Source organism: Castanea sativa, chromosome 1 (genome assembly GCF_040712315.1).
Source record: "Castanea sativa cultivar Marrone di Chiusa Pesio chromosome 1, ASM4071231v1".
Classification (NCBI taxonomy): Eukaryota; Viridiplantae; Streptophyta; class Magnoliopsida; order Fagales; family Fagaceae; genus Castanea; species Castanea sativa.
Window position 1 is genome coordinate 57104519 of NC_134013.1, and position 24715 is coordinate 57129233.

Genomic DNA, 24715 nt, shown 5'->3' on the forward strand with positions numbered 1-24715 from the left:
AACCATATTATAATTACATAACAAAGCTCATCCTATTATCTTCAAACTCAATGTCTTCTGTTTGTAAGTATTCAGTTATTGAGCTGATGAAAATCTGTGCTTTAGGCACAATATGTTGCATTTCTCACAAAATTTGAGAAAAATATCACTTTTTTTTTCGAGGCTCTAAACCCCTGGTTAACAACAAAACTACCATAGGAGGGAAATAACATGCACTACAAAAGAGAGATATGGCCTGTTTGTTAGTGTTGTTTAAACAACAGTTTTTGTTGTTTAAACAACACAACACGTATTTTCACAACATTTTTTCATCCACACGTATTTTTACAACATTTAAACAACGTTAATAGAACAACATTACCAAACGGGCTCACACCAAGAAAAGCACCAATGAAAACTTTTCTATTATTGGCGATGACAAAACTTTAGACAAGCATAAAATAAAAGAAGGAAATTTATTTTTGAATTAAATAAGCTACAACTGAAATGAGTAAGATGATGATCGCCATTAAAACATGTTTAAAGTTCAGGAGCCCTGCATCTATTCTTCTCACTGACTCAAGCTCTGATGTAGAATTTGCAGACACCACTTTGGTCATACCAACTGGAACACTTATCTGATTCTTGTCCAACTGGAAACAAAGAAATAGGCAAGACAGCAATAACAACAAGGTTCAATTCCAAATACTTTGAAAATATAATTTTCAGTAAAACAGAGTTCAAACAGAAAAAGGGGTAATGATGGAGAATGAGGATATTTCCGATATCTTACCAATTAAATTATTCTATTCCCCCCCCCCCCTCCCCAAACATACTTTATTCTTTTATTCTATGGAGTTTTAAACAAAAAACAAAACAACAAAAAAACAAAAAACGGTTAGGGTTGGCTGCATTTTAGGACAGCTTTTGAGCTTTGAGCTGACAGCTTTTGAAGCTTTTGTAAAATTGGAATACTAAAAGATTACATCTATTCCAGGAAGTAAATCATTTGTTACAAGTATTGGTATTGTGAGAGAGGCAGTTAGTTAGCTAGGATTAGGATGCTCTCAGTGCATGTTAGAATCACGCATGCTATGCGCAGTTGAAAATTCTTGAGATTTCTGTGATTCTTGATCCAAATTCTCATCTTTAAATTCTTTAATTAGTGTTTATTTACTCATGAGGAAGATGAAGGGGAGAGGCAGAGGAAATTCCATGCTCCTGTTAAAAAGAATGGGGGAATTGTTGTCAAATATGGAGATTGGGGAATAAAGCATTTTTTAATGGTCTACTTGCTACTTGGACAGCGTTTGGACACAAATCCCCTTTTATCTAGTAAAGAAGTCTGTTGAAGCTCTGTGACTATCATTTGGTGGGATGGAGGTTTTCACTTTTGATTGGAGGCCAAAATGTGGCATGTTGCTAATGCTAATAAGCAATTAAGAGAATGGAACCCCAGGCTGCAGATGGAAAAGATAAGATTTAATAAGATTCCAATCTGGATTAAGTTCTGCATCTACCAATTGAATTATGGGCTCCTAAATGCTTTAGCTATATTACTAGTGGTATTGAAAAGCCCCTTTTTGCTGATGCTATCACTGATCAGCAGAAGAGGCTCGGGTTTGCCAACATTTGAGTGGAATTTGGGCTTGAGGATGCACTTCCAGATTATTTACTAGTTGAATTACTTGATGTATCAACTCTGGAGGCCTCTATAGAATACCCCCGGAAGCCACCTATACTTTTTCATTGTAAGGTGTTTTGGTCTTTCTAACAGAGCATGAGCAAAGAAAGAGGATAAAGTCTGGTATGAAGCCATGGTACAAAAACAACAACAAACAAAGCCTAAGTCCCAAAATTTTGGGATTAGCTATGGATCATCAACATATTAGTTATAAGGTCAATCATATGCATTCTTTTTCTCCATTATTCTATCTAAAGTCATATTCTTTGTTACTCCCTTAATTGACATGTCATTTTTTTATTACTTTTACTAATGTCATTTTTGGTCTTCCTCTACCTTTTTTAGTTCCCTTAACTTGGATAAACTCGCTCTTTCTTATTGTTGCATTAGTCACTCTCCTCTGAACATGACCAAACCATCTCAAGTGATTCTCCCTCATCTTTCCATCAATAGAGGCTACCCTTATCTTTAGGAAAATTTCCTCATTTTGAATCCTATCATTCCATGTATTTCCACATATCCATCTTAACATTCTCATTTCAGTTACACTCATTTTAAGAATATTATGCTTCTTAACATTCAGTGCCATAAAGCATAACTGGTCATATAATAGTCTTATAAAATTTTCCCTTTAACTTAATAAATATTCTACAATCACACCACACTCCCGACGCACTTCTCCACTTCATCCACCCTGCTTTTATTCTATAATTCACATCCTCTTCAATTTCTCTATTGATCCAAGATATTAAAAGTTTTCGCTCTTTAGTATCTCTTGATCGTGAAGTCTTATTAACCCATTGTTTGTGTTTCTAAATTTACAGAATTTACATTCCATGTTATTTGTTTTAGTCCAGCTTAATCGAAAGCCTTTAGATTCTAGAGCGTCTCTCCAAATTTCTAACTTGGCATTAACTCCACTTCTAGTTTCATCCACTAAAACTATATAATTTGCAAAAAACATACACCAACAACTTCCTCTTGGATCGATTTAGTGAGCTCATCCATCACTAGTGCAAAGAAATATGGACTTAATAGTGATCCTTGATGCAAACCTATAGTGATAGGAAACTCACTTGTGATTCCTCCACTTGTTCTCGCACTAGTTACCACTACGTCATACATATCCTTGATCAACTTAATATACTTCATAGGAACTCATTTCTTTTCCAAAACCCACCACATAACCTCTTTAGGGACCCTATTGTATGTTTCTCTAGATCAATGAAAACTAATGAAAGAATGGTACTTTTCAACAACAAAAAAAAAGTCTGGTATTAAGTAAAGGTGTAAAATGAGAATCGATTAGAAGTAGTATTCTCCTATTCAATTGGAGGTAAAGTCTAAAGAAAAGTGGGAAGATGAGAAAAACCTTGAGGCTATCAAGTTGCGGGCTCTGCTTCCCCAAAAAATTCCTCTTGGAAGAGGGTTCCAGGGGCCAGAACTGCTCACTCTGATGATGCTGTTATGAGATCTAAACCTGCCGTTGGAAAAAGGATACTGATCAAGGATGTGGAAGGTCCTTATAGCAGTTGTGACAAGGTCTAGAGGACAGACTACTTAACAGGAGTTTTTAGATGCAACTTTGAAGCTGGGTGCAAAACTAAAGCCGAAGATAGCTAGGAAAGCTAAGGAAAATGTTGGTTATGTGGATCAGGAAGATTTATCATGTGCTTCTCCAATTGGAGAGTGATAATTTCCTTTTCCTTGATACAAGCCAATGAAGCTTGTTATCTGGAATGGTAGAGGTTTAAATGACCCTTTCAAACAAGAAGAGGTTAAGAATGTTAGAGGTTTAAATCCATAGGGCAAACCTAGTATTTTTTAATAGAGACTAGAGTTAAGGGTGAAAATTCTATGAAAATTAAGGATTCTTTTATTCCCCAATTGGAGTTTCTTGAATAACTATGAGAATCATGAGTTAGGCAGAAATTGACTATGAAGGTGTAATGAAGCATATAATGTAAATCTGATTTAGAAATCTAACCAATTTCCTGTTGCAATACAATTTAAAAAGTGTACCACAAAGATCTTGGCTAACAGATTAAAGGCTTTTCATCATAATCTGATTAGTCCTACTGAAACTTCATTTATACCCAAAAGAAGCATCACTGAGAATGTGCATTTAGCTTAGGAATTGGTGAGGAACTACCACAGGGATCTTGGTTCACTGAGATGCACAAGAAAAGTGGATCCAATGAAGGCCCATAATAGTTTATTAGAGCTTTTTACTCGACACTTTGGCCGCTGTTGGTATTCCTCATAGATTCATTGGTTAGATTGAATCTTGTATTACTTAACCAAAGTTTTCAGTGGCAATAAATAGCCCCTTGGTGGATTGTTTTAAAGGTGGAAGGGGTCTTAGGCATGGTGATCCTTTTTTACCCAACCTGTTTGTTATAGCTATGGAGGTGTTCTTGAAAATGATGAGTAGGTTGGCAGGGACAAAGAACAGATTCAAGTATCATTCTAGGTGTGATAAGGTGGCACTCTCTCGTCTTTGTTTTGCTGATGATTTGATGCGCTTTGCTATTGCAAAGGAAGGCTCCATTCAATCTTTCAGAATGTTACTATTCAGTTCAAACTGACTTCTGGCCTAGCTGTTAATCCATCAAAGATTGAGGTCTTTCTCTCAGCTGTTACCAGTGAAATGAAGCAGAAAATTCTGACAATTTCAAACTTTAAAGAGGGCTCTTTACCTGTCAAGTACTTGGGCCTGCCCCTCATTTCTGGTACATTGGTTCCTACAGTTTGTAAACTGTTGGCTAACAAGATTGCTGCCAGGATAAACACATGGTCTGCTAGAAGGCTGTCTTTTTGATGGAAGACTGCAGCTTATACAATCTGTTTTTTATTTTTTGGCATTCAAGTGTATTGGAAAAGCACTTTTTTTTTTTACTGTAAAGGTGATCAAGGACATTGAAAGGCTCTTCAATTCCTACTTGTGGAGTGGTGTGGGGCAGCCTAGTGATTGAAGGCTTGGGATGAGTTGTAGACCCAAACATCCTGGGTTTGATCCCCACTAGGAGTTCCCTTGGATTACATGATACACGGTTCTGGCAGGCGAGGTCATGTATCTGTGGTATACTCCCCAAAAGTAGATCCAAAGGGCCTTGCCTTGGTGAGGTTCCATGTCATCAAAAAAGATCTGTCTCCCTAAGTCTTTGGGGGAGGGGTTGGGCTTGAAAACAAGTGTTAAAGGCAGTTAGCAGATCAAACATCTATGACAAATTTATATACCCTGACAAGAATAAGGCAGCTTGAAACCTGCTTAAAAGAAATCGACCCACTGAATAGGAAGCACCTACCATGGAACCAGTAGCCGACAACTCAGTCACTTCTTCCTTACTTTCTCTTGCACAAGTAACATCAGTCAAATCATGCTTGGGCAATGAAAATTCTTCACTGTTCCCTCGACCATTAAGGCCAATATCTACAGGGCGGTGCATGTTCATCTGCTGTAACTTCAGTAGCAAATTGTGGTTCTCCACTGTCAATGTAGATATCTGCACATAACACACAAAATATCTTGAGTCTGCAGGAACTGTGCTGAGTTCAGAAAAACTCCATTTTACCTTTAGAAGCATACCCTCATATTGAAGACTTGCTACAACCAAAAAGCTGACCCCAAAGTTTTGGGATTTAGGCTTTGTTGTTGTTGTTCTTGGTGTTATTCTTACCATAACCAAATTTCTACATTTTTTTATTCTTAAACTCCACTAAAAGTTTTACACAAAAACAAGACTAAAAATATGCCTCAATCCAATAATTGAAAAGCATAATTTGTGAGTCATGTGCAGTCCCCACTTTTAATTTTTTTTAAACACAAAAACATACAACTTTTTTCATTTAAGAAAACAGATCACTCATAACTTAGTTTCTTAAATTTTTATATAGGATTCATCAAGGCTTTTCTATATTGGATTGAAGTGAGACACTGTCGGGACAAAGAATCTTTTATCATAGTTTTTAGTTAGTAACTACCAAGTTGCTGATTATTGAATAGTTTTATACTTTTGCTTAATTTTGATATGCAGATATTAAATATATACTTCAAATGATACTTAAATTTAGGAGGTAAATGCTAAAGAGACAACAAAAAGGGACATTTTATAGATAAAACTAGCTTTTGATCTGAAAAATCAAATCACACATGTAATTGGTCCATACCTGCTTATGAAGGCGCTCTCTTTCAATTGACAGTTGCATGACTAAATCTGTAATAACTTTTTTCCGGATAGCAATGTCCTTTGCGTTTGCTATTTTCATTTCCTCAGCTTGATGCAAAGATGCCTCCAAGGATTCCAGTCTGCTACTAAAAAAGCTCATTTCCTTATGTAGCTCCATATTAGATTCGGATAATATGATACATTTCTCCTCAGTACTATCAGCCCGAGTTTCTGCTTTTAAAACCTTCAACTTCAGATCCTTAATCAGATTCTCCATGTCTCCAATTGTAGATATCAACATGCTCTGCTTCTCCTCACCAGCTTCAGCAGATGCCATTGCATGCTGTAGCCGATAATCAGATTCCTGCAATTGCCTCTCAAGCAAAGTCACCTTCTCAGAGATATTACCACCGTCTTTAAGAAGACCCAGCTCATCCTTAAGTTCCATATTGGTTTCCGCTAATAATTTACACTTGGCTTCAGCGCTTTCTGCCCTACTTTCTGCGTTAGATATTTTTTCTTTCAGACCCACAATAACGTTGTCCACTTCACTGCTTTCAAGCTTGTGCAAATTAATTTCTTTGGATTTCAACTGTTCTGTAGTGTGTTCAAGCTCACGTCTTAGCTCAGCTTCCCTCTGAACAGCACCATTCAAATTAAACTGAAAAATACGGAGACGACCCAGTAGTTCTTTTGAAATTCCCATCAGAATTTCTGAAGCATTATCTGCCTGGAACCATCTCTCCCAAATATCTGCTCCTTCTTCCTCTAGGAAAAATGCTTCTTGCTCTGAAGAATGTAGCCTCAGCTTCAATTCTTCTTCAATTTGCCTTGATTCGGTCAACTTCTTCTCAAGATCCATCTCTCTGGACAAAGACTTTTCCAGCAGCCTGAGAATATGTCTTTGTTGTTCAGCAGTTTGCATTTTTATATTTGCATAGGTATCCAAAAATTGATCATCCCCCGGAAAGTCCACACCTTTATCATTATTCCCTGTCAACATGCATTCATTAGAAACTGAGATACCAACATAACGATTAAAAAATTTCTCATCTAATATTGCACTAAATTATAACAGCACCAAAGAGAAAAACTTAATCTGTCACAAATCTTCATTAGGAAGAACAGAATTGAGCCATTCAATTATAAAAACGATCTGAAGATGTTCAGTTCCCACATACAGCTGCCATAGTGCTTCAGCCATTTGAGTGGTAAAAATATAAAAAATATATATTATAATATATTAAAAGAATGATTATAAAAAGCCTTTTCACTGCTTATAGTCAACTTAACATTTCTTTAGCACAAACAAACCTGTTCCACTCCATGAATTTCTACAGCTACCACTCATATTATGATCATATTAATCCATAATACTAAAAATTATGATGATGATGATGATGATAACAATTATTTGTTATTATAAACTACATTTACTTTCTATAGCTTACAATGTTCATCCCGGTTAGAACTTGCCAAGATCCTCTGGAACTTCGCAGATTGCATCCTAATTTCAGAGACCTGATCTTGCGACTGCTTCAAAGATAGTTCAGAATCACACAACTTTCCTTCCATTTCCACAAAAGTTTCTCCCAAGTGTTTGAATAGAGATACTATCTCATGGGCACTAATTACATCTGCTTGAAGTGTAGACATGAATTTATCCACTTCTTGCACCTCTGAATCTAAAATTCCAGATAAGAGATCAAATTCCATCGCCTTCTCAAAAGAATTACCCAACATGCGTTCTCCCCGTGACACAAAGGCCTCATAGTCACTTTCCCTGGTTGCCACTTGCATCATAAGGACACTTAGGTTAACCAATTTTTCAGAAGAACATGCTAAATCTAATTCAACTCTCGTTAGAAACTCCCCAGCATTTCCTAATTCTCCAACAACTTCTCCATTAGATGAACTCCCTTCAAGTAAGTCAACTTTATTAGACTCTGTCTCTGGATAACCAGTATCAACATCATCATGAGATACACTTGCTTCATCAAAAGCATCGGTTTCCATTGCAATTGTCTAGCTCTTAAAACCTGGAAAATGAACTAAAAGAATAAGTAAATTAGAGCAAGTTGTAAAGGAAAACAGTTGTAAATTATCTAAATATCATGAAAATTAATGCACTACAGTTAGCTAAGGAGAATTGTTTCCAAATAATGGGAAACAGAAATAGAATTTCAGAGAATAGAGGAAGCAAATTTTCATGTTTTCGTTAAGAAGGAAAATGGCAGAAACTACTACTACTATTTCTACCATCAGTTCACAAATGCTGCCACCCTTTCACCACCACCTCCAACACCACTGTGCCATCATCCTCACCACTGACATTGCCACTGCCATATCAATTTCAGCACCACCACTACCTCAGCTATGTCCAGTTACAGAAAATATTATTAGACCAAGCCAACCCCCCCCCCCCCCCCCCCCGCGAATGTGATTTCTATTTAATAGTATATATAAGATTCGAAAGTTTGAACCCAAAAAATTTATATTCCCCTATTCCTCCCAAACCCCCCCCCCCCCCCCCCCCCCATAAAAAAAAAAATTGAAAGTTGGCCAAGAACCCAAAAATAAAATAGCCACCTCACCACCTAACCTATATATGTGTTTGGCATGCCACTTAGATTATTTTATCTTTATGACCAATGTTAAAAATTTTGGGAATTTGGGATTTGGGTGCTGCAATGCTGTTTTGCTCCACCTAAAGGATTGCTTGGGTTCTTTTCTTTTCCTTTTTTTTTTTTTTTGCCTACAATTGGGTTTTTATTTATTTATTTATTGATAAATACAATAAAATTCCAACCTATGGCATTCGCTTCATGATGATTACTCTTTATCATCAGACCAAGACACTAATTAGTTTTTTATATAGGCAGGGTTCAAATGCCAGATCTCGTATTTTACGACAGGAGATTGTATGCTAACTGGAACCCACACTTTTTTTTTACTTGGTAAAACTAAATATTTTTTTAGTTAAAAGAAGTCAGACATGATGGATGAGATGCTTTTACTTTACCACTTTGAAATAATTTTTTAAGGAACGTAACATAAATTCCCCAATACAAATGCTCCTTATGTTGAGAGACAAGGTCGAGCTCACCATCAACAAGATTTCTTTATAAATTACAATTGAATTGAGCATCATTATTAAAGAAGACATTTCTGTGCTACAATAGATTCTAAATTAAAAAAAAAAAAAAAAAAATCTTTGGCTTAGTGAAGATGAAAAGATGTTTATTCTTAGCTCAACTATGGTTCCTCTATAGGCACATAAATCTTTTAGAATTGATTATATTTGTTTTGGTCAAAAAAATTTATCTGCTTGACTTCATCATCATAAGCATAATGTAAGTTTGCTTTTTTATTTCAAAAGATTATCAAATATTATTTTTATTATGCCAATGGCTTATAAGGACTAGAAAATCAGTAGCCTAACACTGTCAACTTGTAGATGTACTTGTAATTGCTCTTCTAGCTTCAACCACAACTATGGAATGAACATTTTTAGCCATGAACATTGTCAAAACTAGGCTTAACAACAAAATGGAAGGTAATGTTCTAAAAAATTCCTGGATTTTGTGCATTGAAAGGGAAATTGCTACGAAATTAGGATCATAATCAATCATAAATGACTTTCAAGATTTGAATAAAACATCAAGTATTATTTTGATAGATCATAGATGATTGAGTTGAAATGTATTAAGAAACAATTATTTTATTTCTTTTATTTTGTTCATATTTTTTTATTACTAAATAAATTCTAGTTCTTATAAAAAAACAAATAAATAAATTCTAGTTTATTTTTCATATATTAATATAGGTTTGCATTTTAATATATGTCTTATTCTTAAGTAGTCAAATTTGTTTGGCTCATGGTTTGGCCCCCCAAAGTTGAAATCTTAGTTTTTCCCTTGACTATGTCTCAGCAAAGCTGTCTTAGTGATTCACTTCCATATCATATAAAGCAAAAAATTTTCTTCCCAAAGCCATTTCAATACATAGTAAGATCTCCCAGTTCAGATGGTAGAACAGGATCAAGTGCAAAAAAGAAAATAATTGCACTAAACAAAAACTCTAAAGTCAATAAGCTTTACCTCAAATGACATGTGATTCCCTATAAGAACATGGAGGTGATTAGTTCAAAGAGCCATTGGGTGTGTATTTTACTAAAACAATTATAAAAAATAAAAAAATAAAAACTCAGTAATTTCCTTAAATATCTTCACTGAAATTTACAACTTAACTTATATATAAGTTATAACTATAAATGAACACTCACTAGAAATCCAATCCAAGTTTCACCCTTCAGTAAGTAGAACTAATCAAAACCCCTGCACGTATGCACAAAACACAAACAAGGAAACCATTTTCCTACCTCAAACCAATCCAAATTTCTCTTCTAACATCTCAAACTACCTCCATAAACCAACAAAAGAATCCCTCCACAAAAAAACTTGAAACTAATCAATAAATGAACAATCCTTATTCCTAAACACCCATCTAAAAAAGTTGACAGATTACCCCATGAAGGTTCAGTTTCTAATAGCAACATGCCACATAATCTCAGCCATAAAAAAATTATAAAAAAAAAAAACCTTTATATAGCTAATAATAATCCATAATAGATAAAAATTTGAAACACCCAGATCCTAAATTTCCCATATATCATTGAAGAAAGAAGTTTCATTAACCAAACATAGAAACTACAAAATGCCCATCTCATGATTTACATTGATGACACATAGAAACCAAACATTGGAGATTATAAAAACAACCCACATTATTTTCCAACATGTTTTTTCCAAAAATCAATGAGGAAAATGTTAAAACATTGAATTTACCAGAAGAGAGAGAGAGAGTGCGTTACCTTATGAAGGAAAGTACGAGAAGAAAACTGTCAAGGTGAAAAACAACCGGAGCACCGAACAGAAATGTATTGGTTCGCTTTACCAATAGGCAATTAGCTAATCAATACTATAAATAGGACGTTGATTTTTAGTCAATAGCTATAAGACACAACCGTCGTCGTTTTTGTGTGAGGGCCCACTTTGACGTAATAAATTCTTTGTAGTAGTGGATTTTATATTTGTTATTACGAAAACGAAGTGAACCTATTACGTCGAGAGTCTTGGTTTTAAGGCGACTAGTCTACAGTCTACTAGTCTATTATATCTTCTTCTTTTTTTAATACAACTAGTGTATTTCTTCAAATGGATATGGTTTTTTCGACAAGTCAAATGGATATGGTTTTGAACTAGATTGTCTGTTTTAGACTTTCTAGATTCCGTAAATTTTTAAATTTATGAGATAACATAAAATAGTAAACAAATTTAGACAAAGAAAAAACTCAAAATTTATAGGTAATAATAACTTTGGATTATTTACTGCGATTTTTTTTTTTTTGTTATCTCATTTAACATTATAATTGAATAAATTTGAAATTTAGAAGACTAAAATGAATGAAAGCAAAATTAAATGACTAAAATAAATTTTGGTGAAACTTAGAAAGTGAGTTTTGTATTTTAGTTAAAAGAATTATTTACAAGTTATACATGCACTCAGTGAGTTTTAAATTCATTATCACATCTTCCATTCATTCTTATATGATAAGGATGTGTCATTTGAGACATGGTTCATTGGTTTAGATAGATTATAAATAAATAAATAAAATTAATTCTTTGAAAAAAAATTACCTAGAAAGTAATCATATGTTACTTTAAGGAAAAAAAAGGGTGTTAAATTAACTATTTCTATTAAAACATTACCGAAATTGAAAATTCTTACATAAATGAACATTTAAAGTTTTAAGTGAAAGTTATATTTAAAACAATTATATCATTGATAAATAACTACTTAAATGAACAAACAAAATATAATCAAAGAAACGGAGGGAAAAAAAAAATTCATTGAAGGAGGGAGGCAGTGAAAGTTATCAATTTTATAAGGAAAAAATTTACTTTTAAATTGGTTTGGAGAAAAACTCCTCACATAGTAATTAATAAAACCATGCGACACCCACAATTGTGTGAAAAGAGTATATACTATCGCTTTAATGAATTTGGATGTCATAAATTTTCATTTATTTTTTTGTATTTACAACTGGTTATCTAGCAGTTGTATTTGATACTATTAGAATTGCTTTTTTTTTAGTTAATCATCTAAATTTTTATTCCTGTCAAAATTAATTTTATATGGATTATGTTATTGCTCTAGAAAACTTGTTAATGTTATGAAAGTTGGCATAGAGGCACATGGAATTATTAACTATTTGTTGCATGAATTAAAACTAAATTGATTTTGAAGTGTTTTTTTTTATATAAGGATTTTGAAGTGTTGTTAATACTGATTTGGAGGACTAAGGTGTGTTGTGGGTTTGAGTGTTGAGTGTTGACAATGAAAGGATTTGGATGCTAAGGAGAGTTAAGGTAGTCATAGACAGGCCCATTTTGCCAAGGATCAGCAAGAAACCGTGGCTCACTTGATTATTTATAAACTTTTGTCTAATGAAATTGTGCATTTTGCCAAGGATCAGCAAGAAATCGTGGCTCACTTGATTATTTATAAATTTGTGTCTAATGGAATTGTGGGGGTGTTAATATATGACTCAAGGCCAAGATATAGTAACTTCAGCATCAACATGTGTTAATAGGTGGGAGGTCGGTATATGAGACTAGCATGCAAATCGGCTCAATGTATCATTCACCAAGACTTATCATGAGGTAATTCTCGAAAAACAAATCAAATTGTAAAATTAGTCAAATCACATTTATTATATCTAACCACCTACTCAACATTTAATGCGATGTGACCTGTCCTCTCAGTGAGAGTCCCAATTATTATGGACACACATCCAGACCAATAAAACAAACAGGAACTTGTCACTTCGGTGAAAAAACATTACGAGAAGGCAATGGTGATTTCCATTAGATTTTATATCTTCCACATTTCTAACTTAATCTTGAGACTGCTCACTACCACCTCCTACAACGGTGCTGCGTTTATTGTGTGTAGGTACTAGAGAGTTAGATCTTCTTTTGTGAGAGCTTCCATCAAATACCCGTCACCCAATCACCATACAATTTATCCCACCTACAAGAACACTTATTATGAGCCAGGATTCTAGAGTAAATTATGTGGGGGAATCAATTCATTCAAGGTTATACTCCCATTGTTGCTCTAGAGAGTTTCTTGCCTCATAGTTGTAATACTACTAATTCATTTGTTAAGATGCAGAACATAATGGTTTGCTGTTGCATCAAATTTTAGTCAAATCCAATTTGACTCGTGTAGTAGTAATTTGTTGCCACATCAAACTTTATTCTTACTCATCCAAGAGGGAGTTAGGGTGGGTTGAGTTTCCTCTAAAGCTTGGTTTAAGTGAATCCCGAGTTTTTACATGTTCTTCATACGCCAACTTTACTAATCGAAAACTGCCAATGACAAAGACAATCTCATTTTTACATCTTTAGATACAGTCATAACTCATAATAGCTATAATTCAGAAATTTCTGGTTTCCCCGAAATTGCGTAGAGATAGAGTACTGGTAATGGTAAGATGATCGCATCCCTCTTAAATCTAATAGGCCACACTTTTTGAGACCACGCACAAATGGACATAATATAAAGTATGTGCTGGAGAGTCTTAATTTGTTGGTTACAAAAAAGGCACACACATCATTTTCTAGGTGAAGTTGATGGCTAAGAACTTCTTTAGTTGGAAGAACGTCTTTGTCATGTCTTCTATGCTGATTTCACTTTGGATTTTCCATTTCCACTAGGGTCCACAAATGTAAGGTTATGTATGGTAACAGCTTTTGTTTTTTATTTTCAAATTTTTATTTTTGAGAATGTAAAGAAAAATAATTTTTTTGTATTTTTGAAATAAAAAACATGTTTAGTTTATTGAAATTAAAAATATAGTTTTTTGAAGAAAAAAATAGAAAATACTAAAATATATTGTTATTAAGATTTGAACTCTAATGATAACTCATTAAATAAGTTAGATTCATTAAATTAAATGCGTATTTTTATTGACTTTTGAAAATTAGAAACTAAAAACAGCATTTTGCATGTTTTTAGTTTCCTTTACAAATTGAGTTTTGAGAATAATTTTTGTTTTCGGTCCGTTTTAGGTTGCCAAACAAGTTTTTTAGTTTCAAAAATAGAAAATTATTTTTGAAAACAGAAAATAAAAGGAAAAAACAGTTATCAAACATATTCTAATTTTTTTTCTTTTCCTATAAAAACTTTCTTTAAATGCATTATTAACTAATATCGTAAAAATATTCGTTAGCATTTCTCATATAAATATGATAAATTTTTAACTTGTGACGTCGCTCTATAATTATTATTCTTTATTATCATTTTATGATATCAATTAATTTTTAGTGTAAATGAGAATTAAATTTCAAACTTTTTATTTGTAATGACAGAAAATTATAGTGGTTTAGATAAATGGAACCAATTTTCTTTTTGAATTTGCATTGAAATAGTTTATCTCCATCCAATCTCATCAATTTTGTTATAAACAAGTAAGAAACCCAATAAAAATCAAGCTCGTGTCAAACTACAAACCCAGTTATTTACATAGTTACATTAAAAATGTGTCCATTTTGCGTGTCTCCGCGTCCAAGTGAATAGACTTAGTAATTTATGGTGAAATCTTTGTATATTTTATCTATTTATTTAGTATTTGAACACTGTGCCTCGTCGCGTGCCTTGTGTGAGTGTGACTCTTGGTGAGCAATTGGGCTCATGGGCCCATCTCCATCATATTCACTATCCACCATGATTCATGTCACACAAAAAAATGAAAAAACTTGTGACTGAGATTCATCTTTTGGCTAATGAGGTCACCCCAACTTTTAATAAAGTTGCAAATCCTTTGTAATTTAGCTTCTGTTTTTCCATAAAATAATCTTTGAGTCTTGTCCACGAGTGACTAAAATTAACCAATGAGGGACCCAGTCTTTTTAAACTAGAGATAAAATGTCCAACAAATTGCCATGGCCTTTCGTCGGCCAGGCACACCTCAGCAACTAATAACTTCTTGCAACCACAGCCTCATATTTATTATAGAATAATCAACCACTGTCATTCATTCATTAAATTATTACTGTAGCATTACTATTTGCTAATGTCATTAGACTATATAAAATTATAAATAATGCGTAGAGTGTTTTAAATTGATTGGAACTTTTTGGTGTTTCTGGGTGTTCCGCTCTATGTTTGAAATGTTAAATCGATTGAAATGTTATTAAGTTTAATTGATTGGAACTTTTTGGTGTTTTTAACGAAGATGTCAATTTTAAATTAATTTAGTCAAATCACAATACAAACAGATCTTACCATGCCTAGATTATACATAAGGGTAGGCCATGGAAGTTTGGGTGCTCCGCTCTATATAATGATCTCAATGTAACATTTCAAACATGTTGTATAGGGAATGTATAGAATATAATAAATAGGTAATTAAGGAATTGAATAGAATAAAAAAGAAATGTGATGCCCTTTTTTTCTAGTTTTTTTTTTTTTTTTTTTGTGTTTGAAAATTTTACAAAAAATTATCATGCACTTTTAGTGTGATAGTTACTTTACAAATATAAAATTCTTGTAAAGTAGAGGGTAAGAGCTGGAGTTCAAATATCTAGAAAAAAGCTTCTCACATATATACACTTATATTAATCTATAATAGAATTTTTATTTAATATAAAATAAAGTTTTACAAGAAAAATAATAAAAATAAAATAACTATATAATTTTATCATCATGTCTCTTTTTATTTTTATTCATAATTTTAATAAATAAGAATAATAACTTTTTTTTCTTATAACAAATGGAGGAAGGAAATTCAAATCCAAGTTTTCCTCTATAAAGAACTAAACTTTATTTATATACTAATATTATACCCGTGCGAAGCACGGATTAATTAAAATCATATGTAACTTAAACAAAAGATAACAACAATTAAGTTTTTGTATTTATCTAAAAATTGATAGAGATGTATAGAAAAAATCAATAAGAACAATTATAATTTTGTGTCTATCCATGAGGTGTTTTAAAAAAATAAAAAAATAGAATTAAAAGTTGATATTAGTAGTTGTATACGTGTACCATGATTTTTTTTTTTAATTAATGTTGATATGAACAATTAGTGTGAACCAAAATTCTAATCCCTTGAAATGCTAGAACTTTTTTTTTTTAGAAACACACACACACACATATATAGGGGAAGGGGGATGAGATAAGGGAATTAATAATAAAAGGATTAGATGAAGAATTTGGATTGTATTCAAATTGAAATTTTTATCAACTTAGAAATTATAGGAGAAGAAGATAAGAAAAAAAAATAATATATATTTTTTAAAAACTAACAAAATTTCTACAATTTGGTGAAGCCACGTGGCACAATCACAGTTTCTAAGCCCAACTTTTATTATATAGTATATGATGAAAAATTTTATTATATAATATTATGCCCGTCGATGCACGTCTTAATAAAAAATATTTTGATAATATAATTAAATTTAATAACAAATAAAATGAAAAAATAATTAATTCAAAATTTAAGATTAAAAAATAAATTGTACTTGTACATTTAAAAGAAATTTAATTTTTATTTCTTATTTTGATATTTGAATCATTTGTTTTAGTGTTGATTTCATTCAAGTGGTTATAAGTTATATCAACCCTAAATCAACATATGTATCCATATGTAACATTCTAAATTAAAAATAAATAAAAATATAATACTCTAACTTAATGTAACATTCTAACTTACTAATAATTAAATATAACACCCTAACTTAAAGTAATGTTTGTAATTGTATTGTGTTTTAACCTTTACGAACACATTTTTTTTATCATAAAAAATACAGATATTAATATTACACATGAAAAAAGATAATGAATTCAATAATTGAAACGATTGAAAAAAAAATTAAGTCAAAACCTCAATTCATTAATGAAAAATATCCAAATTTTTTAGCTTAAAAAAAAAAAACAAAGTTAAGTAAAGATAGACTTACATAGAAATTTGGACAAATGGATTCTCTCGTATCCAATTTCATGTTTGACAATTTTGCTTTTAATTAAAAAATATAGATTACATGGAACAAAGCACCAAACAAAAGCCATAACAAATTAAATCCATTATAAAATATTGATGTCAATAACAAATAATCATGTAATAAGAAATTAAAAAATACAAATATATTGCTTGCTATATTGACTTCTAAAAGAAACACTAAAAGGTGTGATCAAATATAGAATTTCAACCTATCTATAAAACTTGTTAATAAAAATTATATTATCTATACTACTATTTAAGGGACTTCTCCTGTTTAGACCGGATTTTTTTATTATTCCAAAATACCTCTACACCACTAGGTTTAAGTAGAGACAAAACTAAAGGATAGTCTGGTAAAAATACATGTCTAACTTGTACTAAAACAATGCCTACAAAATAGGAACACTTTCACTAACCCACATCTTCAAAGCAACTATACATTTTTTTTTTAATAGAAAAATAAGTTAATAAAAAAAAAACTAAACTAAATAGATATATACACGTTTTTTTTTTATAATATATAAGTAGATATATCTTTAACTCCCATTAAAAAGTTGCCTATAAAATAGGACTACTCTCCTAAAGATATTCAAATTGCTTTATCTATTTATAAAAAAAATTAAAATTAAAACAAAGGCACTTCTCTTTATAGAAACACATATGCTGTATTGATAAAAAAAAAATAAAATAAAAAAATAAAAAAAACGTCTACCATTATTGAAAAAAAAAAAAACTAGCCATACACCCACATATTAGTCACACAAACTACTTCAAACATCCAACCAATAAATTTAAATCTCCCCATTATCTTCACTATGTATTGTTGTGATTGAAAAATGTAATAATCTCAAATTATAATGAATTTAGATTATTAAAATTTACATAAAAAATAGAAGAGCTTTTGAGCACGCGCGTGAGTGTGTGCTTAGAGGCTAGTATATAATAAAAAGGCAATGAATACACAAAATCTATTCAATTTGATGAAAAAAAAAACCAAAAACGAAAAGTTATATATAACAAAGTAAGACCTCAAAAGGAAGATCTACATCTAGAATTTGAATACTTCATTACTTATGGTATCATAGTGAAATATTAACACACACAAATGTAGCTGGCGTCCCCTTGCAGATTTGATAGCCTCTGGATCTGTAAGATGCAACCACTAAACCATGAACATGTTGACTGAGCTTTTTTGTACGACAGGCTTCAAAAATTTTAGTAGTAAAATAATAACATTATCACAAAAAAAAAGGACAACATAGAGGTGGTGCACATAAGGGACTGCAACACCCAACCTGTTTGAAGAGCAGTGTGCACGAATAGAGGTCCTAAGAAGCTGCCGCCAATGCCAACGGCAACAACATCCTTTAGTACTTTTCTTGTGGCTCCAACCTACCAAAATTTTCCAGTTACCAAAACTTCACATATTTCATGCCCAAATTAGATACTAATATTAGCTTTATATTACCCAAGAACCACTGCGGGCTCTCTCAGAGAAGTCCTTGATCTTGTCTAGAACACTCCATACCTCAGGGACCACATTCTTTCCATCACTCTGTATAACTGCATCCCTTGAAGCAAGGAAAACAAATCACATCAATTTTCTTGAGAAAGGAAGAATATAGCAAATAATTGTAAAGTACAGTAATAGAAATAATGAAACACCAAAAAACTATGTATATATAGTAGGAATTTTAGGTTGTGAAGAAGATGGTATGAAAAAAAAAAAGTAGTTTAGATGAAATTCAAATACATTTTTTTTATACTTTATTATTAGGAAAAATATGACATAAGATGCAAATTCATCCACACAAACAAAAAATACATAGGAAAAAAAAATGCAAGTTTTATCTTTTTTTTCCTTTTACGTTTTTTAAAGACACGTAGGAAAAAAAATGCAAATTTGATCTTTTTTTTCTTTTACATTTTTTTATCTCTCTTTTTTATTTAAATTCTATCCTTAGGTAATTCTATTCTATTGAAAAAGAAGTAGTTTAGGTGAAACTCAAATAATTTTTTAAAAAAAAAACTTTATTATTAGGAAAAACATGACATAAGATGCAAATTTATCCACAAAAAAAAAAAAAACCCAAGGAAAAAAATGCAAGTTCTATCTTTTTTTCCTTTTACGTTTTTTAAAGACACGTAGGAAAAAAAATGCAAATTCGATCTTTTTTTTCTTTTACGTTTTTTTATCTCACTTTTTTATTTAAATTCTATCATTAGCTAATTCTATTCTATTGATTTTAGGATCTGTTGATAACATTTTAGATAGACACAACTGTTAGGATTTGTCATATTTATCCAAAAAATATGCATATATCTATTCTTAAAATCTAAAAAATTTATTAAAATTTCTGCAATTTGGTGAAGCCACGTGGCGCAATCACGGCTTCTAAACCCAACTTTTATTATATATTATATAATATAATATAATATATAAATGATGTGCAGTTGGAAAGAGAGTATAAAGAATGCTTCAAGTTTGTGTCACATCGGTAAAGTGTAATATTGAGAAAGGGTTTATCACTTGCTCTGCGACACTAACTGCCACATGCAGTTTTGGTGTTGGTGTGTGAGTATATTCTCTTATTTCATCCTCCTTCCCCTATATATGTGCCTGTGCGTGTTTCTAAAAAAAAAAAAAGAAGTTTGTGTCATATTAATAATTCACTTCATAGTTATCATTTTGTTTTGGATAAGAAGAATAAAACAATTACGTTACATTATTCTGTGATGGGATTCAAGATCGCAGAGTCATCAATTCTATTTTGTTTTTGGCCAAAAAAAAGAAGAAGAAGAAGAAGAAGACCCCTTTGAGAAACATACACACTCTCAAAGCATACCTCGAGAAGTGAGAGAATGCGGTTTTAACTTCTAATACAAAGACACATTATAAACTTTAATAAAAAATCATAGTAACTATTAAGGGAGATGGTGAGACAAATTATACTATATATAACATATTATCTTAGGGTCCGTTTGGATTGAGGGGAGAAAGAGAGAGAGTGGAGGAGAGTAGAGTAGAGTTGGCTTAAAAATAGGCTAATTTTGGGTTAAATCTACTCTACTCTACTTCCCCTCTCTCTCAATCCAAACAGATCATTAAGCAATATGGGATAATTACTTTTTTTTTTTTTTTTATTTAAGAAACACACACATGCACAAGGGAAATGAAATGTGATTCTAATTTAAAGGTATACCATAAATTCTACTCAAAAGTCATGATAACTTTTAAGGAATGATGAGACAAATTGCACCATTTAAGTTTGGTCAATTCTCATTTTAAACCTGTAAATTTCATTTTTTGACTTCTGTCAATACCTTTTGTTAAATAATTAAAAAAATAATTAAATTTCTTTATTAAAAAAAGGACAAAAATACAAATTACACCTTTTAATTTTGGTCAATTATTTTTTTTGGTCCTATAAATTCATATTTGTTGTCATTGTTAGCCTTTTTTAAAGGTAAATTTTTTAATAGTGACTAATGGTGGCAGCAAATGTGAACTTACAATAACAAAAATGAAACATATTGGACCAATATGACAATTGATTAAACATAAATGATGTGATTTTTATTTTTACCTTTGTTTTTTCATAAGGTTCTAAGGGGCATTACCCAGGTAAAATATTGTTCAGCAATTGTGTGAGCGTTCTCCAAAAGTAAAACTACCATAAAAATTGAGAAGTCCCTTTCTTTTTACTTTTTCGATAGTTTGTTTAAAAATAAAAATAAAAATTATTGAAGAAATTGTTTGTATGAGTTACTAAACCAAAACTTACCCAAAAAATAAAAAGCTTCAATGACAGTTACAATTTTGCGGGAGTATCTCCTCCTTCTAATAATAAAATTTTGAATCTAATTCATGCATAGCTTTTTAGGTTAAGGTTCTCTGCATTTGTCAACCAAAACAAACCAAAGCACTTTAATATCTAAGTAGGTACCGTCCAAATATCCATTACATTGAATTTCTATCTCTGAGCAAATTCAATGTGTGTTGCCTTCAAAACTAAAAATTTCAAAATCTGCAATGTTGAATATATATTAACAATGCGAAGTGTTATATCGTGTTAAATATGCTAGAGTGAGTGTGGAAGGAAAAATATAGAATAAGAACATCGAAAATACGAGAATTACGTGGTTCAGTCTTGTAGACTTACATCCATGGAAGAATTCTTTATGGACTACGTCTTTATTATGTAAAAGTGTAATATAATAACCTGTGTTACAATAAACTATAACATGAGTATATATAGGCGACTAAACCCTAGACTATTAGTACAAATAAGAGTGGGTTTGAACCTATTATACTGGATTAATATGTCTAATATATCTTTAATACCTAATTCAATTATTGGGCTTTTTAGGTTAAATTTCTCTCCATCGTTCACACAAAACAAATCAAACCCTGTTAATGCTAGTGTTGATGTTGACATCAAAGGGTGTCTGTGAATAATATCTTTGCCTGATTTTTTTTTTTTTTTTTTGCTTGAATGTTTCCTCTGCTCAATCCCAAAGCCTCTTTTTAGTCCAAATTTTCATTCTTGACCACGGGTTATGGGTCTAATGCGTAAAGCACACAATAACATATAATCAAAAATATAGTATACAATTAAACAAACTCGTATTTATTTTTTTTCTATTATGAAAGGGTCAATGGCAATTAGCAATTCGCACACCACAGGCATTGTTTATAGTTTTGTCCTTATGTTAGTTTTGGCTTTCACACTTCTGTGGTGGTGGCTTTAATATAATTTGTGGCACACCACCTTATAGTTTTTTCATTTTAGCAAATTGCCCTTATGGACTTGCTGTTCAAAAAGACAATTCAAATAAACATCACAAATGTGGGTTTTAATTAGCTTAACTGGTAAAGTCTTTGATGACTGAATAAGATATATGAGGTTCAATCCTCGCCTATACCAAAAACTGATTGGTGTTTTGATCCGATGACAAAAAGTTATTATTAGAAGCGGACGTCATAAATTGAAACTTTTTGAAAAAAAAATAAACACCACAAATTTTCAACAGGAATAATGAGAAATTTAATTAGCTGCCATTTGACCTGATTGGAAGATACTTAAGGACTTGTGGACCTGGTTGGTATATGTTATTTCATGGGGATTTGAATGACATCCACTTTGACTAATTTATAAAACATGTGATCGACATTAATCATATGCTCCTCCAATTCATATTTAGCAAGAAAAATAAAATAAAATGTGCCTCTACTTCAGTAATAGTGTTAAATTACCGATTGTTTCAAAAGTTTAAACTGTTGAGATATGGTAAATCTCATTTAACCACATATTTTAACATCCCATTCACGTGTAAGCCGAAACTACCTATCATTTAACTATATACTTTTAACACTTCCCTTCACGTGTGGGCCAAAACTACCTTTTAATAGGTAAGGCCCAACACGTGAGAATTTAAATGGGGGATAGAGTGAAGGAGCTATGGATCGAACTTAGGACCTTTTTAATTATTTAACCACATACTTCTAACAAATAGATCTCCTAGTTGAGTCGTAAGAAATCTATTATTTGATAGGAAAAAAATGGCCTCCTGTTAATAAATAGTAATAAACACAAATAAATATACTATAAACATATTATTTGGGCAAGATGCAACATATAATTGAATCTACAAATATTAATTAAGAAATATCTTGTGCTAATCCCGTATATAGGTTTCAAGCAAATGTACAAACATGGTATGTAAATTTGTAAACTATAAATTTGAGTTAGTTGAATTGGTAAAATATTTTGTCGACTCTTATGATCCATTTAGATTGAGGGAGAAGGAGGGGGAGTAGAGTAAAGTAGAGTAGATTTAGCACAAAAGTAGCTAATTTTTAGCCAACTCTACTCTACTTTCCTCCACTCTCCCTTCTTCTCCCTTTCATCCAAACAGACTATTATTTTGGCATGATGGTCATCATAATGAAATAGATGCCAAAAATTTATATATATATGGATTGGGTTCAAGTTATACTCGGTATAACTCTAAGTAATAGTACACCATTCAATATTTTTTAATTGAATGCAAATTTTGACAAATTAACCGTTGGATTACATTATCTTTGTATATTTCTCCATGTTTGGAAAGTTTCAAGGTAATCAAAGATCAATAGTCATGTCATCAATCAATTATTTAAATTCAAATTTTTGTAGTTTAAAATATTACATAATATATGAGTTTATGGATCAAATAATAAATAATGTCTGATTGATATAAAACTTGACATGCATATTAAAAATATATAGAACATGTAATTCAACGGTGAGATTTTTAAAATATAAATTCAATAACAAGTTGTTGGGTGGTGTAACATTGCTTAGAGTTATACCATGTGTAACTTGAACCCAACTATATAGTTGAATTTACAAATATAAATTAAGAAATATCTTGTGTTAACTATTAATCCCATATATAGATTTCAAGTAAACACTTAAACATAGCATGTAAAGTTGTAAACTATATGTTCTAGGTTTTTTTTTATAATTTCTTTTTTTGAGAAGATAGATTCTAGTTGAATTTGGTAAAATCTTTTGTCATATATAAATTTTAAATAAGCACTTAAACATAGTAAGATGCAAGATATAGTTGAACCCAACTATATATATATATAGACACACACGTGTGTATGGAAGATATAGTTGAATTTACAAATATAAATTAAGGAATATCTTGTGTTAACTATTAATCCCATATATAGATTTCAAGTAAACACTTAAGCATAGCATGTAAAGTTGTAAACTATGGGTGGGTTTGGATAGGGAGGTTGGCGTCTGCGTTTCACGTTTCAAACCTTTTTTTTTTTTCCTGCACACAGATTTCAATAGGAGACATGATGCACTGTTCACCATTGTGCGTGAACAGTAACTGCACAGTGGTGCACTGTTCCTGTACTTTTCAGTTTTTTTTTTAAATTAAAAATGGGACCCGTAGTACTATTCACACATTTAAAAATTATTTTGCTACAGTGTTTTTAGTTTTTAGTTTTCAGCTGTATACAAACGGACCCTATATATTCTAGGTTTTTTTTTTATAATTTCTTTTTTTGAGAAGATAGATTCTAGTTGAATTTGGTAAAATCTTTTGTCATATATAAATTTTAAATAAACACTTAAACATAGTATGTAAAGTTGTAAACTATAGATTCTAGATTTTTTTTTTTTTTGAGAAGATAGATTTTAGTTAGTTGAATTGGTAAAATCTTTTGTTGTCTCCTATTTTTATGTAAGAGAGTTAGGTACACTTTAAACAATGTTATACTACTCACAGTTTTTTTTTGAACGTAAATTTTGACAGTTTCATTGTTGATTACATTTTTATATTATATTTTACGTATTTGAAAATTTTCATCTGATCAAAGATCAATAACCATGTCATCTATCAAATATTTTTATTTTAAGTTTTTAAGCAAGTTGACACAAAGGCTTTATTGAGAAATTGTTGTAAAAATATTATGCTCATAACACTACTTAGAGTATCATAGAGTAAAATTTCAATTGTTAAATGAGTTTTTAGATTTTGTCTTTCCATCAATATTCAAATAAATATTAATTAAGTGTGATAATTGTGTATATAATTGATATAAATATTTCACCTCTCATTTTTTCCACTTGTGAATATTAATATTACTTAATTTTTTGTTGTATTTTGATGCTATTGGCATGTACTTTGAGAGGTTTTGCCCAAACTCTATTGTCTAATTTAATCTAAGTTCCTTGGTTTAACAAAAAACTAAATAAGAAATAAGCCCGGTTTGTCTAAATTGTACATTGAAAAGAAGTAATA

General features: G+C 31.2%; 1 protein-coding gene across 2 annotated transcripts; it reads right to left on the reverse strand.

Moving 5' to 3' along the window:
- Positions 1–208: 208 nt before the first annotated feature.
- Positions 209–10816, reverse strand: LOC142622395 (WPP domain-interacting tail-anchored protein 1). Of its 2 annotated transcripts, none has more exons than XM_075795848.1 (5): positions 10706–10816; positions 7284–7871; positions 5834–6825; positions 4972–5169; positions 209–632 (listed from the first exon to the last, which is right to left on the reverse strand). In XM_075795848.1, exons 2-5 carry the CDS (start codon positions 7846–7848, stop codon positions 456–458), a joined length of 1932 nt encoding a protein of 643 aa, XP_075651963.1. In that variant the 5' UTR covers positions 7849–7871; positions 10706–10816; the 3' UTR covers positions 209–455. The 2 variants fall into 2 exon arrangements, with proteins under 2 accessions (XP_075651963.1, XP_075651964.1); XM_075795849.1 differs by having other exon boundaries at positions 7284–7883; positions 10706–10785.
- Between the last annotated feature and the right edge of the window lie 13899 nt (positions 10817–24715).